Source organism: Prenolepis imparis, unplaced genomic scaffold (genome assembly GCF_030444845.1).
Source record: "Prenolepis imparis isolate NDT839.2.m4 unplaced genomic scaffold, iyPreImpa1.0 SCAF_3, whole genome shotgun sequence".
In the NCBI taxonomy this organism is placed as follows: domain Eukaryota; kingdom Metazoa; phylum Arthropoda; class Insecta; order Hymenoptera; family Formicidae; genus Prenolepis; species Prenolepis imparis.
In genome coordinates, this window is record NW_028141161.1 from 9884791 (window position 1) to 9898505 (window position 13715).

The 13715-nt window shown below is 40.7% G+C and overlaps 1 protein-coding gene across 1 annotated transcript in view; it reads left to right on the plus strand.

Moving 5' to 3' along the window:
- The window catches only part of LOC145933364 (uncharacterized), a 79713-nt gene that overhangs the window by 19969 nt on the left and 46029 nt on the right, over nucleotides 1-13715 (plus strand). The window contains exon 7 of the mRNA XM_083032995.1: nucleotides 3431-4696. Within this exon, the coding sequence (XP_082889121.1) occupies nucleotides 4513-4696 (184 nt within the window). The 5' untranslated portion in view covers nucleotides 3431-4512. The remainder of the gene's footprint in view (nucleotides 1-3430; nucleotides 4697-13715) is intronic.

The following is a 13715-nucleotide window of genomic DNA, read 5'->3' on the forward strand; positions in this document are numbered from 1 at the left end:
AAATCATAAAAGAACGATTGTAAAATAATATCTCTTTATTGCTTAGCATATAGACAATGAACTCGAATTTTAATTTCAATAGCGAATTTTTTTTAGATGCGGGGAATAATTTTTTCTCTCGATATTTATTATACGATCGATATTCTCTGTCACTTATTTTTACTTTAGTCTACTCATCAAATTCAACGACATAACTATAATACAAAGTTACGGTTATCCATCTTAATTTACATTTTACATATTTTATGTATGTGCCTCGAGATAACATATGTGAGTTAAATAATATATCAGAGACCTAACGCATCGCGTAATACGCTGATTACTTGGCCTCTTGGCCACGGCGCCAGACCCGTACGCAGAGACTCGCGATAGAATCAGTCTCACTGGTGTCGGTATACTCAGAATCGCCACCGAAGGCGAACCCGATCGTTCCGCGTGGGTGGCCTTCCACCTCCTTCTTCCGACGCCGATGCCCTTCCACCACCATGGGCTGTATGGTGGCATGGTACGATGGTGTGTTCGCGCAGGCCTCTCTTCTCGGATGATGAATGACCCTCGTGTACCCCCCTCTCTTATGGTTCGCACCCTGTCGTTGCCCTACCAGCTCTCCGCATCTACCTTCGACCAACGCGTTCATCCGCCCTCTCCACCCCTCTTTTCACTCCGCACTCCACCTTGATATTTCCTTCCCCTCCCGCATTACCCATTCTTCCCCTCCCCGTCATCGAGCAGCCTCGCAACACGGCGGGTTTCGTCCGCTTCCTCTCCTTCCGCCAGCTCGCTCGTTTTATTTCTCGTTTATTTTTCCCACCCGCGAACCGTCGAGATGCAATTTGCATCCGAGCTGCTGCTGTTGCCGCCGTCCCAGCCGGTTGCCGCGAGCAACAATCGGCGTAGAAGCGCGCGCGACTCGCTAGGGAAAATTATTGTCAGCGGAAGGAAAACATTTTTTATTCATTTCGATCGAGACTGTAAACACAATTGATACGAATTAATCTTTTCATTATACATAGTAATACCAACAACGTTTACTACGCATTCTACCGATAAATTACTACGATTGTAAATTTGTTATAGCAATTTAAAGCGATGCATATTTATTATCGATGCATTAACAATAAGTTAATTTATTCCTATCACGATAGCATCCGAAGGTTACAACATACAATGTCATTCGAATTGCATTCACGCGGGTTTCACGCTTGACAAAACTCGTAAACGCGCGATGATCGGTCCCACGAAAGCATCATCCCGAATCCATACTGTGGCCACACAGAGTCATAATACCCGTTTAACAGCGCGCTTTAAGTAGACCCACACAGACTTTGGATGAGCGCGACCGCGCGCAACACAGTTGAGTGTAGGATACAGTCGTAGTCCGTTAAATGGCAAACTTTACAGCGAGTGACGACTGAAAAGGCAACGGTGACACGTCCCCGGTAGCCGTCTTAAAAAACACCGAGGGTAGTCGCTCCGAGACGGAAGGAGAGGAAGGGGGGCATCGCGGGGGAATTGTTCCGGGGAACCAGCTCGTTCCTGCGGTTCACGAGAGACGACTTGACGACTTGCGCGCGAGCTGGCTCCTCTTTCCAGCTACCTGAAGGCGATCCCCGAGAGATGAAAGAGGAGAGGCACGGAGAGCGACGACCGTCCGGGCTTCATATTTTATGTTTTAGGGGGGGCCCTTTATGCGCTCGACTACGGGAGCACCCAGCGTGTCGAATAGAATTCGGAAGGCCGGGTTACATATGATAGGTATTTTGACATGCCCGAGAAATTAGTATAATAAAGGGGGCTAGGTAAAGCGTCCCTATAAGTGAGTGCCTAAACACACGCCGTAAATCTCCCCCCCTCTTTCCTCTCCTCTATTCGCTGATACTCTTGCCGAGACATCCGCGTCGCCCGGATCGAAATTGTCTCGTCGAGATCCACTTCGTGGCGTTTGATCGATCGAGAGATGCGTCTCTTTCTCTCGGACACTGTGCTTCTAACGGTCCCCGTTTTGCGTTTCTTCGAACGTTTATTCCTTCGGTGGTTTTACTACCGCTCGCCGTAACCGTCTATCCGCCTTTCCGCTCTTCCGTTCACCACATCGCATCTCGTGTCGTTCGCTTTTGACGATAATGCTCGCGGAATTCGATCGCGTTTTACCGTTCTCCGTTTTACCGCGGCGAATATCCGGGATACGTGTCTCGAGTGAAAATTCCTGCTGCGAGATACCTAATACTGTGGCGGGAGGCATGAACTTCTGGAATGCTGATGAGATGCTGCAGAATGTTGACAATGTAGTTAGTAACATGATTATCAATCTTTAGTAACAAGAAATGCTAATACTATTGTTAAATAAATGCTATTGTATTAGATATTAATTAAGTAACGTTTTAAAAACTGAGCTGCAAATGATGTTTAAGAAAAAAATGAGAAAATATATCTACTTTCTGTGAAATAAATCTATCGAAAATCTCTAGATTTATATATCTGTTATTTACTTTCGTAATAGAGAACAGAGAGAATTTCTTTGCATATAATTTGATAAACAATATATCGCTTGTAGAAATTTATAAGTGACAAGTATAACTACTTGCGGTATATGTTGATGCGGTAAGAACGGTTAAATAGAAGAGTGAATAGGTTAACATTGTGGAAGCAAAGAGACAAGTCATAACTTCTAGAAGATGGAAATCGCGATGAGGGGACTATCAATCATGTCGCAAGTGATGGAAAGATTGGCATAATCCTGGTGTAACGACGGAACACGTGAGTCAGCGCGACAAACGGAAACTCTATACGGAAGAGAGATACGCGTATATAGTCCGCAGCTTTAACACTCTTCCCGAAGATACAATCTTTTTTCACGCGTAAATTGCAGTGTAAAACGGATTATACGCTGTCGAGGATTGTTACCTTGTAGTAGTCGCTGATAGCAGATTCTCATGATTATTCCCGGCACAAGTGACCCTAGTCCATCTCTTCGGTTTTTCAAACTGCTCACGAAAGCTTTTAGCCACGTATTACGTGCCGGTGCATCTCACCATATCGTCGAGGCGTGTCTTAAATAAATTCTCCACGCGCCGCTTTCTCCGGAAGAATCAACGTGACGTAGGGTACAATATCTCTTTGTCAAAATGTTATCTCACGCGAATCAATTTATGTTCGATCAAAGTAACGTTGAAGCGCTTGTTAAACTTGCATTGACAACAATACCCTTGATAGCACAATTATTAACTTAAACATTTATTTAATCTTTTCCTTACATAAAATAAATTATTTGATTAATCACAACCATTTACACATTTTTATATATGATGGTGTTTCAGCTCTTATACACATATATGTATATGTATATAAGAGCCGAGAGCACGGAGGAGTATTATCTCTTCGCGTTAATCAATAGATAATGAATCATCATATGTGATTTTGCTTGTTGCAGTTCCGTTTCTACGCCACTGCGAGGGTACATACGTAGATACAGTACGAACGCCGGCCATCCGGCACGAGAGGTCGATCGATCTCTCTTTCATCGTTGCGCGGCCACCGTGTCGCTGCCACGCCACGCCACTCCGCGATACCCACATCGCCGTCGAGAGATAGACTCCATGGTGGGGACCGACAGTGTCAGTTTACGATGGTGGTGTGCCGGCGACGGATGTGGCTGGTTCTCTCCGGGGTGTGGCGTGCGAAGTGAGAGCCCTTTCCGCACGCGCCGCCTTCGCCGCATGAATGTGTGCGACCACGCACCGGCTCCGTCAGGTCACGTGACCCGTTTCGGCGGGGGTACAAAGAGAGGATAGAGGCCCGGAGGATAGAGGTTCCGTTCGAGCGTACGCCACAAGGCCCCGCCTAGACAGCCGGTCGATACTGCGCGCGCAAAGAACGCCGGCTTATTGTAGGCTGCATCACGCTGCGCGTGATACTACAGCTGCGCTCTGCGTGGCGCAGAGTGGTGGGGTAGTCGGTGCGCGTGGGAGGAAGAACGACGGTCCAGTGGAGTCCGGGAAGTCGAGCAACGCAGACGCGTCGTGTGCTGCGTCGTTTCTTCGTAATCAAATAGCAGTAATAATCTTAGAGCGACGAGACGATATCAAAACGACGTGGTGACGTAGTCGATCGTAGTCAGCGGTGGCGTGATTAGTGAAATTGGCGGGAAAGTCTCGCGATAACGGAGGTAATAATTGCCGCGTTCGCTGCTCTTTGTGATAAACCTCCCAGTGGGAGGTGGAGGACGCCTCCTCTCTCGTTGCCGCGAGTCATCATGTTGACACGAACGAGCGCCTGATGACAGAAAGAGGGCGAAGTGGTGAAGAGAGGACAAGAAGGGACTAGAGTGCCGACGGGAAGTCTGATATGCCTTGTCGCGAGTGAGGGTGTTGATTTAATCGACTTTCGAAGAGAAGAGAAAAAGTGGACAATTTTGAAAAGTGAGGTAAACCGCGACGAGGACGCGGATCAGTCGGGAGTAATCAAAGACTAAAACGCGTACGAGTAAGAGTGTCGTCGGGCTCGCGAGGAGGGATGCCTACGAAGGGGGAGAGGGGAAAAGCGACGGACTTCAGCATCGCGGCCATCATGGCGCCCAGGGGTCCGTCCTTCGGGCATTACCACCTGCAGGGCATCGGCAACGCTGCTGCCACCGCCAACACCAACCTGGAATGTCCAACTGGCAAAGGATTCGTGGCTGATTCGACGCTGGATCATGGTGAGTACATTTGTTTGATTATAAAAAGCGTCTTTTTGGGGAAAATGGTCCTTTTGTAGTTTTTAGCATGGATACCGCAGGTTGTGACTCATAAATATATGTCAAATATATTTCTTTTATAATACTTACGCATTATTCATGAAAATAAACAAGAGATTAAAGATACACATTGAAAATAGCGGATAAAAACAATTTTAAAAAAACAAAACTACTAATTATTTCGGAATAAATTGCATATATAGTATTATTCTCTTTCACTTTGTCTCTCTTTCTCTCTCCATGTTCATATCGATAACTTAAATTTAGATAACAGTAGCAGATTTTGGCATTCCAAAATCTTTAAATCACATTTGATTTGAAGAGATTATGCAATGCAGACTAAAGGCGCGCATATCTATTGTTTAATGTTTAATGGAAAATTCGTCACTTATAAATAACATTAATGTTACGCATTGTTTGTTACTGAAATAGTATAACTGACATAAATTTAGTCTCACACACACATAATTAAATAATAAGATAAGAGTTGATAAATGTAAAGTCGCTAATTACATCTTGAAGATATTACATTGTTTCTGTCACTTCATCATAAATTGAGGCGGTCCTTTATCATAAAATTTTTATACGATTTGACTCTTAGATAAAATGAAATCACTAATAAACTTTGAAGATTGTTTTATTTTTTCCGTGCTTTTTGAGACATTTTAAAACGGCATTTATATCGTGATATTTAACACGCGAGGTAAATAGAAGTAACAATAGAAATGTGAATAAAAAAAAATTATCGCAAATGTAATGTGGATGGAGAAAGAAATGAGAAACTGAGATGGAAATGTCAAACGTTCAAAATAAACGAGATTGCGGCTCGTTTCGTGTATCGCTGTCGGCAGCGATGATCGTAAACAATGGAACACACTTTGTAACATTATCGTAAAACGATTTAATCATATCTTCATTGTGTGATCTCTCACGAGAGAGATGCCGTAATATAGTTCGTCATAGATCCTAATTTCGAAAACAAAAATTATACTTGAGAAAATTCATTAATCCTTAATTTTCTCGATCGCAGATATTTAGGCGCAACAAACTTGTTTTTAAATTTTTCTCTAATTATTTTGAACGTTCGATCCTTGCTTTAAATACAAATATTTTCTTTGATGTATAATACAGATATATAGTTTCAATACTGTTGTGTATATCACCGAGGTCAGAACATAAGTTGATCTGCTGTAGAAAGAAAGAATCGAAAGAAAGGAAACCGAAACGTTAAAAATAATGAAAAGAGAATTTGAAAACAAGTTTGTTGAGAGCCTAATATCTGCCTGACTCTTTTTTATTCCTGATTTTGTATATCAAAGCCTTTTCAATTTATTATTATACTATAATTTTCTTTTGCAACCATTTCCTTCATAGTGAGATAGCATTTTCTCTCATCTATGTTTGTTAATAGATTATACTTTACAACTCTAATAATAATAATTTTACGGGAAACCAAAATATTTGACATATATCTCTGTGCTCGAAAGTATAAGTACTTATCGTTAAAATAAAAGATTCGAAATCTCGAAGATTCCGCGGTCTTTTCTCAAATAACAAAGATATATAGAGGAAAAACTCACGATCGGCGCTCGCAGATAGAGTTTCACTCGCACCAGACTCGTTATCGCTTTACGCATCATCGAGACGAATAGTTTTACGATATAGAAATCAGTTACCGAAATAATTCGTTTCACGTTAACACAATATCGCGTCCGCACATATCTCAAACTTTTATACAGCTTAGATTTTTTTCTATAAATAATTTATTCTTTTTGTGTAAGTTATAATGACAGCCTTGATTAAAAATTATTTTGAAGTACTTATCTTATCTTGAGCTCTAATCGACAGGTGCTAATGAATACTTTGTAATAAATAAACCAGTGCAAATTATTTATGCAAATCTTAAAATGTATGCATTTTTTTTCGACTCTTAGAAAAAATGATCTGTTAAAAGCTTTTATTATATATTTTTACACTCATCTTAATTTTAATTAATTCTAATTATTTGTATTTTCGATATTTTGAGAAACGACAAACACGTGTGTACATCGTTATATGTCATCACGAAGAATTCGATTTAGTGAATCAAATTATCTCGCGGTTGTTAGCGCCGCAATAAAAGCCTGTTCGGGTTGCAAAAGGTTAAATTATGAGTTCATCTTAGGGGTAACTCGGTTTACGACTTAACGAGCTTATTTAGAGTTTGTTGCCGTAGAGTGCTTCCTCGGTCTGTCCACATTACGACACGCTTTTCTATCCGACGGCTTGCGGTTCGTTCGAACGAACTAGCTATTACGCTTTTGCATCTGTTGACTTCAACATTTTAGCGATTAACCTAAATATTGAAATATTACTGGTGCACTAATAATAGTTGAACCAGCAAAATGAGCAAATATATTCTCTAATCGTATTTATCTCCGAAGATGTATCCGCATTAACGTTTTTCAAATGCAGTCGACATATAATTGTTAATTACGCTGATAATTTAACAAATCAGGCGAATGTTTTTAGAAACATCAATTTTTATATTTAAATTTTTGATATCTTGAATAAAAAGGTTGAATATAAATATAAATGAAAATATAAAATTCGTCTAATAGAAAACTTAGAAATTTTTTTTATAAGAGCGATATTACAAATAATTTAAAATGTAAAAATTATCTCTCTATATGTATATATATTATAGCTCCTTACTTTTAAAGTCTTTCTCTTATTATTTCTTAGCTAAATTAACTCTAGCGCAATTTTCGCGAAATGTAGAGTGTCGAGTTTCACTGGTAACAATGAAACTCTTCTCATCCTATGTTAGAGCCCAATTTTAGCCCGGTACATTGGTCTAGGACGTGAGTGCTGATCGCGTGCTGTCCCGTTAATTAGGAATATACGATTCATTAGGCGACTGCGTCGGAAAAAAATACGTCGCCTGGCAAGTCGAGCGATAATTAGCGTCCGAAATAGCAATTCGTACTCATGCAGCGAAAACGCCGGGCCACTGCTGCGACCGGCAGCAAGTCGCTGCCAACAAATTGCACGTAAATTTTACCTGTTCGCACCAGAATTAACGAGCGTGCGCTAGACGCTCGCTAAGCAGATGGTGATCTAGAGAGATCAAATTCTCGAGTCTTCGCGCGAATCTGTAAATTTATGGTGATGCTTTTCCGTAATGAAAAAGCTCGATGCAATTTGGATATGAGACTCATTGCCAAGAAATGTGCATTTACAGAATTTTAAAATTATATGTAAGCATCGCTTTGTTTTTCCTAGCATAAAAAATGGTAGGAATTGATCGAAGTTTTATCTTCAAATAATTTGAATTGGAGAATTGAGTTAACAAATGGGATTATTATTTTTTTTTCTTATATGTTTCGTATATATGTATTTTTTTAATTAAAAAATAAATTATAAAAATAATAGGCGAAAAGAGGGATAAGAAAGCTAGAAGATATCCTAAAGTTAGATTATTATAAATATTAAAAGCTCTTTTCTTTCTTATATACACATATACATACGAAGATTAAGATAGAAAGATTAAATAATGTAATTTAAAGAGCTAATCAATCTTTTATGCATTGCTGCTCCAATTCTGAAGTTGCTAGATGAATGTCAAAAAGAAAAAAAAAAATGGAAAAGCATACGTCATATATACATTGGAAAGATATGCAGTTAAAGTTTCGCTTCCTCGTGCGTTATAAAATTTCAAAATCTTAATTAAAAGTATAGTGCATTAGAAAAATTCACGGTATGAAAATCGCAGTTGGTGAAAATTACATATTTAATTATAAAAACCTATTGCAACATGTGGAAAATAATCGGTCGCCGATCGAAAGACGCGCGCACGCACGAATATGGAAATTGCCGACAGACGTAGCATGTGCTATCCGCCATTCCGAGACTGTCGTCGCACACATATATTTTTCACCGTAGCTATCAGCATTGCAAAATTATTATCGCGTGTGTATTTTCATCATGGTCGTAGTAACGTGTATAATGATCAATGTGTGCGGTGTAATTATAAAACTGCGCGCGATAAGGCAATTACAAAATTGCGAGATAACACATGTGTTAATATATTCGAATAAAGATCGCAGCAATTGGTATGCATGTAGTTCATTCTTTTTTTTTACAATGATTGTAAAGATATTTATAATTTTGCTTTTTTTATCTGCAACACTTAAGAAAATTACGCAAATAAAATTTACATTAATTTTATACGTAAAAGCACATTTCAACTACATTACAAATGTAGAAAGGTAATAAAAAATAGTAATGTATTATTGATGAAATTTGGAATTTGCTCATATAAAATTATTTTAACATTTTTTTTTGTGTTCGCCGCGTTTGATAATAGCGTTCGATAAGATCTTTTATCCCTCGTGCTATCGGCAGATGAGCAATCATAGAAAGAAGCGTTAGAAAGCGTGATAAAAGAAAACGAGCCGTAACGAGAGAGAATAAGAGAGAGAAATGAAGAAGATGCGAGCCGCATTTTTCCATGTGACTTGCACTTTGTATCGCTCGGTGTGTTTTTGTCACCGAGTAAAGATCCGCCTTTCAGTATAAGTAATCACATTAGCATACTTAACGATACACTCGCTACCGGTATCTCGACGGATTCTTAAATCTCGCCATGTGTTCGCAAGCTCTTTTTTTCGCAAGAAGGGGATGTGCATTAAATACTGCGCGCAATTAAAAATTTAGGAGATCCGCGATATTGTTCATCGAGAGAACGATCATAATCACTGTCTCTGGCAAATATACAACATTATTTTGCGAAAAAGACGCGTCGCGACGCGAAGTACTAGCCGATTGTCGGCTTAACCCAGATTTTAATTAATTGCGAGGCGAGGCGATGCGAAATGCACAACTCCTTACTCCTGTTTTTTTTTCCATTCCCCTTTTCCGTTTCTCTGCTCTCGGACATCTTCATGGATCATCGTCGTTTTTGCGTTATTTTCGAGATCATCTGAGTATCATCGCGCTTCCTGCGTGCGCGAGCGCGAGATGCGAAACCGGTTCGCGTTATACTCGATATCTTCCTCGCTTCCTCGTCTAATTTCCTAGCTAGCGAAATCGGATTCGCTCGTCCGTCTCTCGCGTCTCTTGCATGCGCGAAATTAGCGGATCCGTTACACAAAACCGGTTTAAACCCTCTCTCGCCTCGGTATGCGTGGCCACGTATTTGGAGAAGAGTGTACTTCGGATTAAGGAATTATGTAAAAATTCGCGCGAATATAAGATTGGCTTATTACTCAATTCGAGATATAACATAATAGTTCGAGATATAACATTGCCTTTCGTATATGCGAGTGATTGAATTATACTGTCCATCTCTCGGTCCATCTGGGATGGAAGACGTAAAATGTAAACTAGATAAAAATTCAGTCTTTTTTTTATCACGCTTATATTTAATTGTCTGAACAAATTCACAAAATTTTTTCATTCATTATACGACTTTAAATATCTACAGAATTTGTATATTTATAAAGCAGAAAAGGAGGGAAATGGAAACATTAGTTCCTCTGAAACTTAAATACGACAGCTGTTTTCGATATGTGAGATCCAGATTGGTGTAAAATACATTCTCGATTAGGAAATCTAATAAACTTTGCGCGAAAATAACATGACGCGAAAATAACATGACGCGAAAATAACTCCCAAGAATAACTCGCGCATAATTTAATTGTCATGCGGAATCTCTTAAGACTAATCTAATCTTGACAGAGGAGTGTCACATACTTAGTCTAAGCTCCAGCTCAATGCGAAGTAATTAGTTGCGAGACGGAATTCTGTTTGCATGATCGAACAGCGACGTGTTACGTGATCTAAATGAAATGCGATTTATTCTTAACGTGCTTCTAATCCGTTGGCAATAATTGTAATGGCGTCATGTTGACGGTTTGTTACGAAACTGGCTATAATGTCGATTTTATACGCAGCCAATTTTTTTGCGTCGCGTTTCCGTCGACCCGCGTCGATATCTTTTTTATCGAAGTACCCTAATTAATAGCGATCATAGCTTGCCACCGGATCACATCGGCATCAAAATGCGAATGCAAAATGATACGTTCTAACCGCGATTTGTCCGCTTCTTTCTCACTCTCCCCCTGTATTAAACTGTAATTATCGTAGTTTTCCATACTATAATCATACGTTACGCACGCTATAATTTGAAAATTGTTTTTCCTTCATATAGCGACAATTTATAAATAATTATGATAATTAGGTCATTGCTCTTGCCTCGTAAATATAAATTAAAAAAAAATATGTAATGAATTTGTTCTTATATTTGAAAGTTACCAACATTAGAGAGGGTCAAAGCTCGCCTATATAGCGACGGTATGAAATCCACCTGCGATTCGCGGGAGGTATTCGATCTTGAATGAAACGATTTCCCGGTATCCCTCCTGCACGGAATTGAAATTGGAGCTTGCGACTCCATACCTGCGACGGCGCGCGTTTCTTTCTCTTTTTCACCGGGGATAAAACGGCGATTCCGGTAACGCGATCGTTATTCGGGTCGCGCCTGTGTCGATCCTCTCGAGCGACGTCCTTCGAAAGCGGGGCCCGGATGATGACAGGATTCTGGGTGGTCGGCCGTCGGTCGCGGCAAAAGGAAGCTGACGTCAGTAGCTCTCGGTCATATTTCTTCTGGCCTTAAAAGATCACGTGGAACCACGGGACCACCTTCTCACGCGCACGAGCATATACATTCTCTCTCTTTTTCTCTTTCTCTCTCTACCTCCTTCTGTGTGCTGCCCGGAAAGCTTCCGGTGAAGCATTCATCCTACACTGTTGTGTTGCTTTGTAGGCACGTGTGCCTGTATGTGGGATCTAGGCTCTTTAAGTCGCCATCGGGACCGTGCCCGTTTTTCATGCGACACGTTCCACAACTCCGAAAATGCGTCCAAAGTTATTTGCCATTTATTCTTGTTAACGCTGAAGAAATGGTGAAATCAAGGGAGAGAGAAAGCAAAAGAATCGCTCGTAACAATGTTGACCGCATGTGAGATGTACAAGTTACCACAAGACATTAATACGCGCGAAGAGAACATTGAGCATATATTTAAATAATTTAAGAATATTTTCTGAAAAAAAATTATCTCTTGAATTAAAAACCGTATAAAGTCTCTTAAAGTCTCTGTTTCAATGAATTATCACTAATCGCCTGCATTGTGTCCTACGTAATATCTTTTAGTCGTATAGAATCACACTTCGGAATGAAGAAGAGCGTGTCGTCGATGTAAGAGTTAGATTTTCAGCCGGGAAGTCGATTGTTCGCAAATTAACGAGCGGTGCCGGGGAACGATGCACGTCCGGGTAATTTTGCCGTGCGTGACGTCGCGGAAGACCGACGAGGACGACGACGACGACGATGACGACGATACATTCGCGGCTCACGCGAGAGACGAGGTGTTAATTTTAACACACAACACCGGGCTGCCTTTTTTTTTTCTTGCCTCCACCGAGCGCACGTCCACCGGCTGTTCTCGCGCGCGTACTTTTTTGCCAAGTCCTCGCGAGTGGCGCGCGATGGCTCAATAAGTAAATTCGAGTGATTTCGCGAAGAGGAGGAAATAAAAATAAAAGATTGCCGCCCGGCGTCTCTTTACACGTAACTCGCGAGAGCGACGTGACACGCGTGCCGCAACGCGAAACTACGGACGTGGCCTCCGCGCTGCATTATTATTAGCCGGCCGCGTGTGTGCGTGGATGCGTGCACGCAGATGTGCGCGCACGCAACGCGCGAGCAGCACGCGATGCGCACGACCGCGGTGCGCACCTTTTGGCGGTCCGGTGTCTTGTTTTCGTGAAATTCACACGAAATTTGTGTCCACTCGTATCGCGCGATACTATATTTGTTGGATTGTTAATGGTCGCGTTCAGCAGAAAAAGCAGCTTTGAAATTGTTGTAAAATTCTTGAATCTGATTGGTGTATTCTCTTAGATTCAGCTAAGATGAAGAGACCAATCAGATTCACGAATTTTACAACAGTTGCAAAGCTATTTTTCTGCTGAACGCGGCCAATTGTTTTTTTTCTCTATTTTTTAAAATATTTTCCTAAAATGCGGTCAAGTATATTTTCATTAAACGCTTCGATATCTTAGAGCACATTGAAATATTTTTCGTATTATTATTCTATTTATTTGAGTATTCATTGCTTTTTTTTTGTTTTTAAAAATACTTTGCAGTTCCTAAAATGCGCGATCACTTATTATATTTTTATTAAACGATAAAACTTCGATATCTTGAGAACACATTGAAATATTTTTCGTATTACGTGTATTTTAATTTAAAAATGCAATATACATATTCACTCATTCGATTTTCAGGAGTCGTCTTAAAAATTAAGAATCGAAAACTAATATTTTAGAATTAATATGATGTATAGAGATCGATTTATGATTGTCGAATTTCAAGTAGCAAAGAAGGATATCGTTTCGAAGGCGATTAAGAAATCCGGTAGTCGCTCGTAAAGGTGCCTCTCGTTTCGCCTAAACGAAATGCAAATTGCTAAACTCACGCAACGCGACATAAACGAAACGGTGAAAGTAATCGCGTTATGCTTATCTCGTTGCCGTTGTCGTCGTAGTCGAAAATTTAACGAAACCGGTTTTGGGCGCGTGTGGGTACCTATAGCGCGACGAGGAGAGGAGAAATACGATGAAGTCAATATGTAGTAACCAGAAGTCAGAAAGAAAACGGGAAGCAGTATCAAATTATCTAGTCCCTTCTCTCGTGATCGACCAACTATCGCCGTGAAGAGGCTACATAGTCATAGCGACTGATGATCTCCAGTTTTCTGGCTCGGCGAGTCGTGTCTCTCGCGTCTTTCTCCGGTCAGAAGGTGTTCGATCACCCTGACAGAAACCCGCTCCTCGTTCTTCAGCGAAGCGGGAAGAAGCGTGTGCCCGGTGACTTATCAAATCGTTATAGCGCGCGACGTTGTTCATCACGGAAATAAAAAGGACTCGTCTGTTT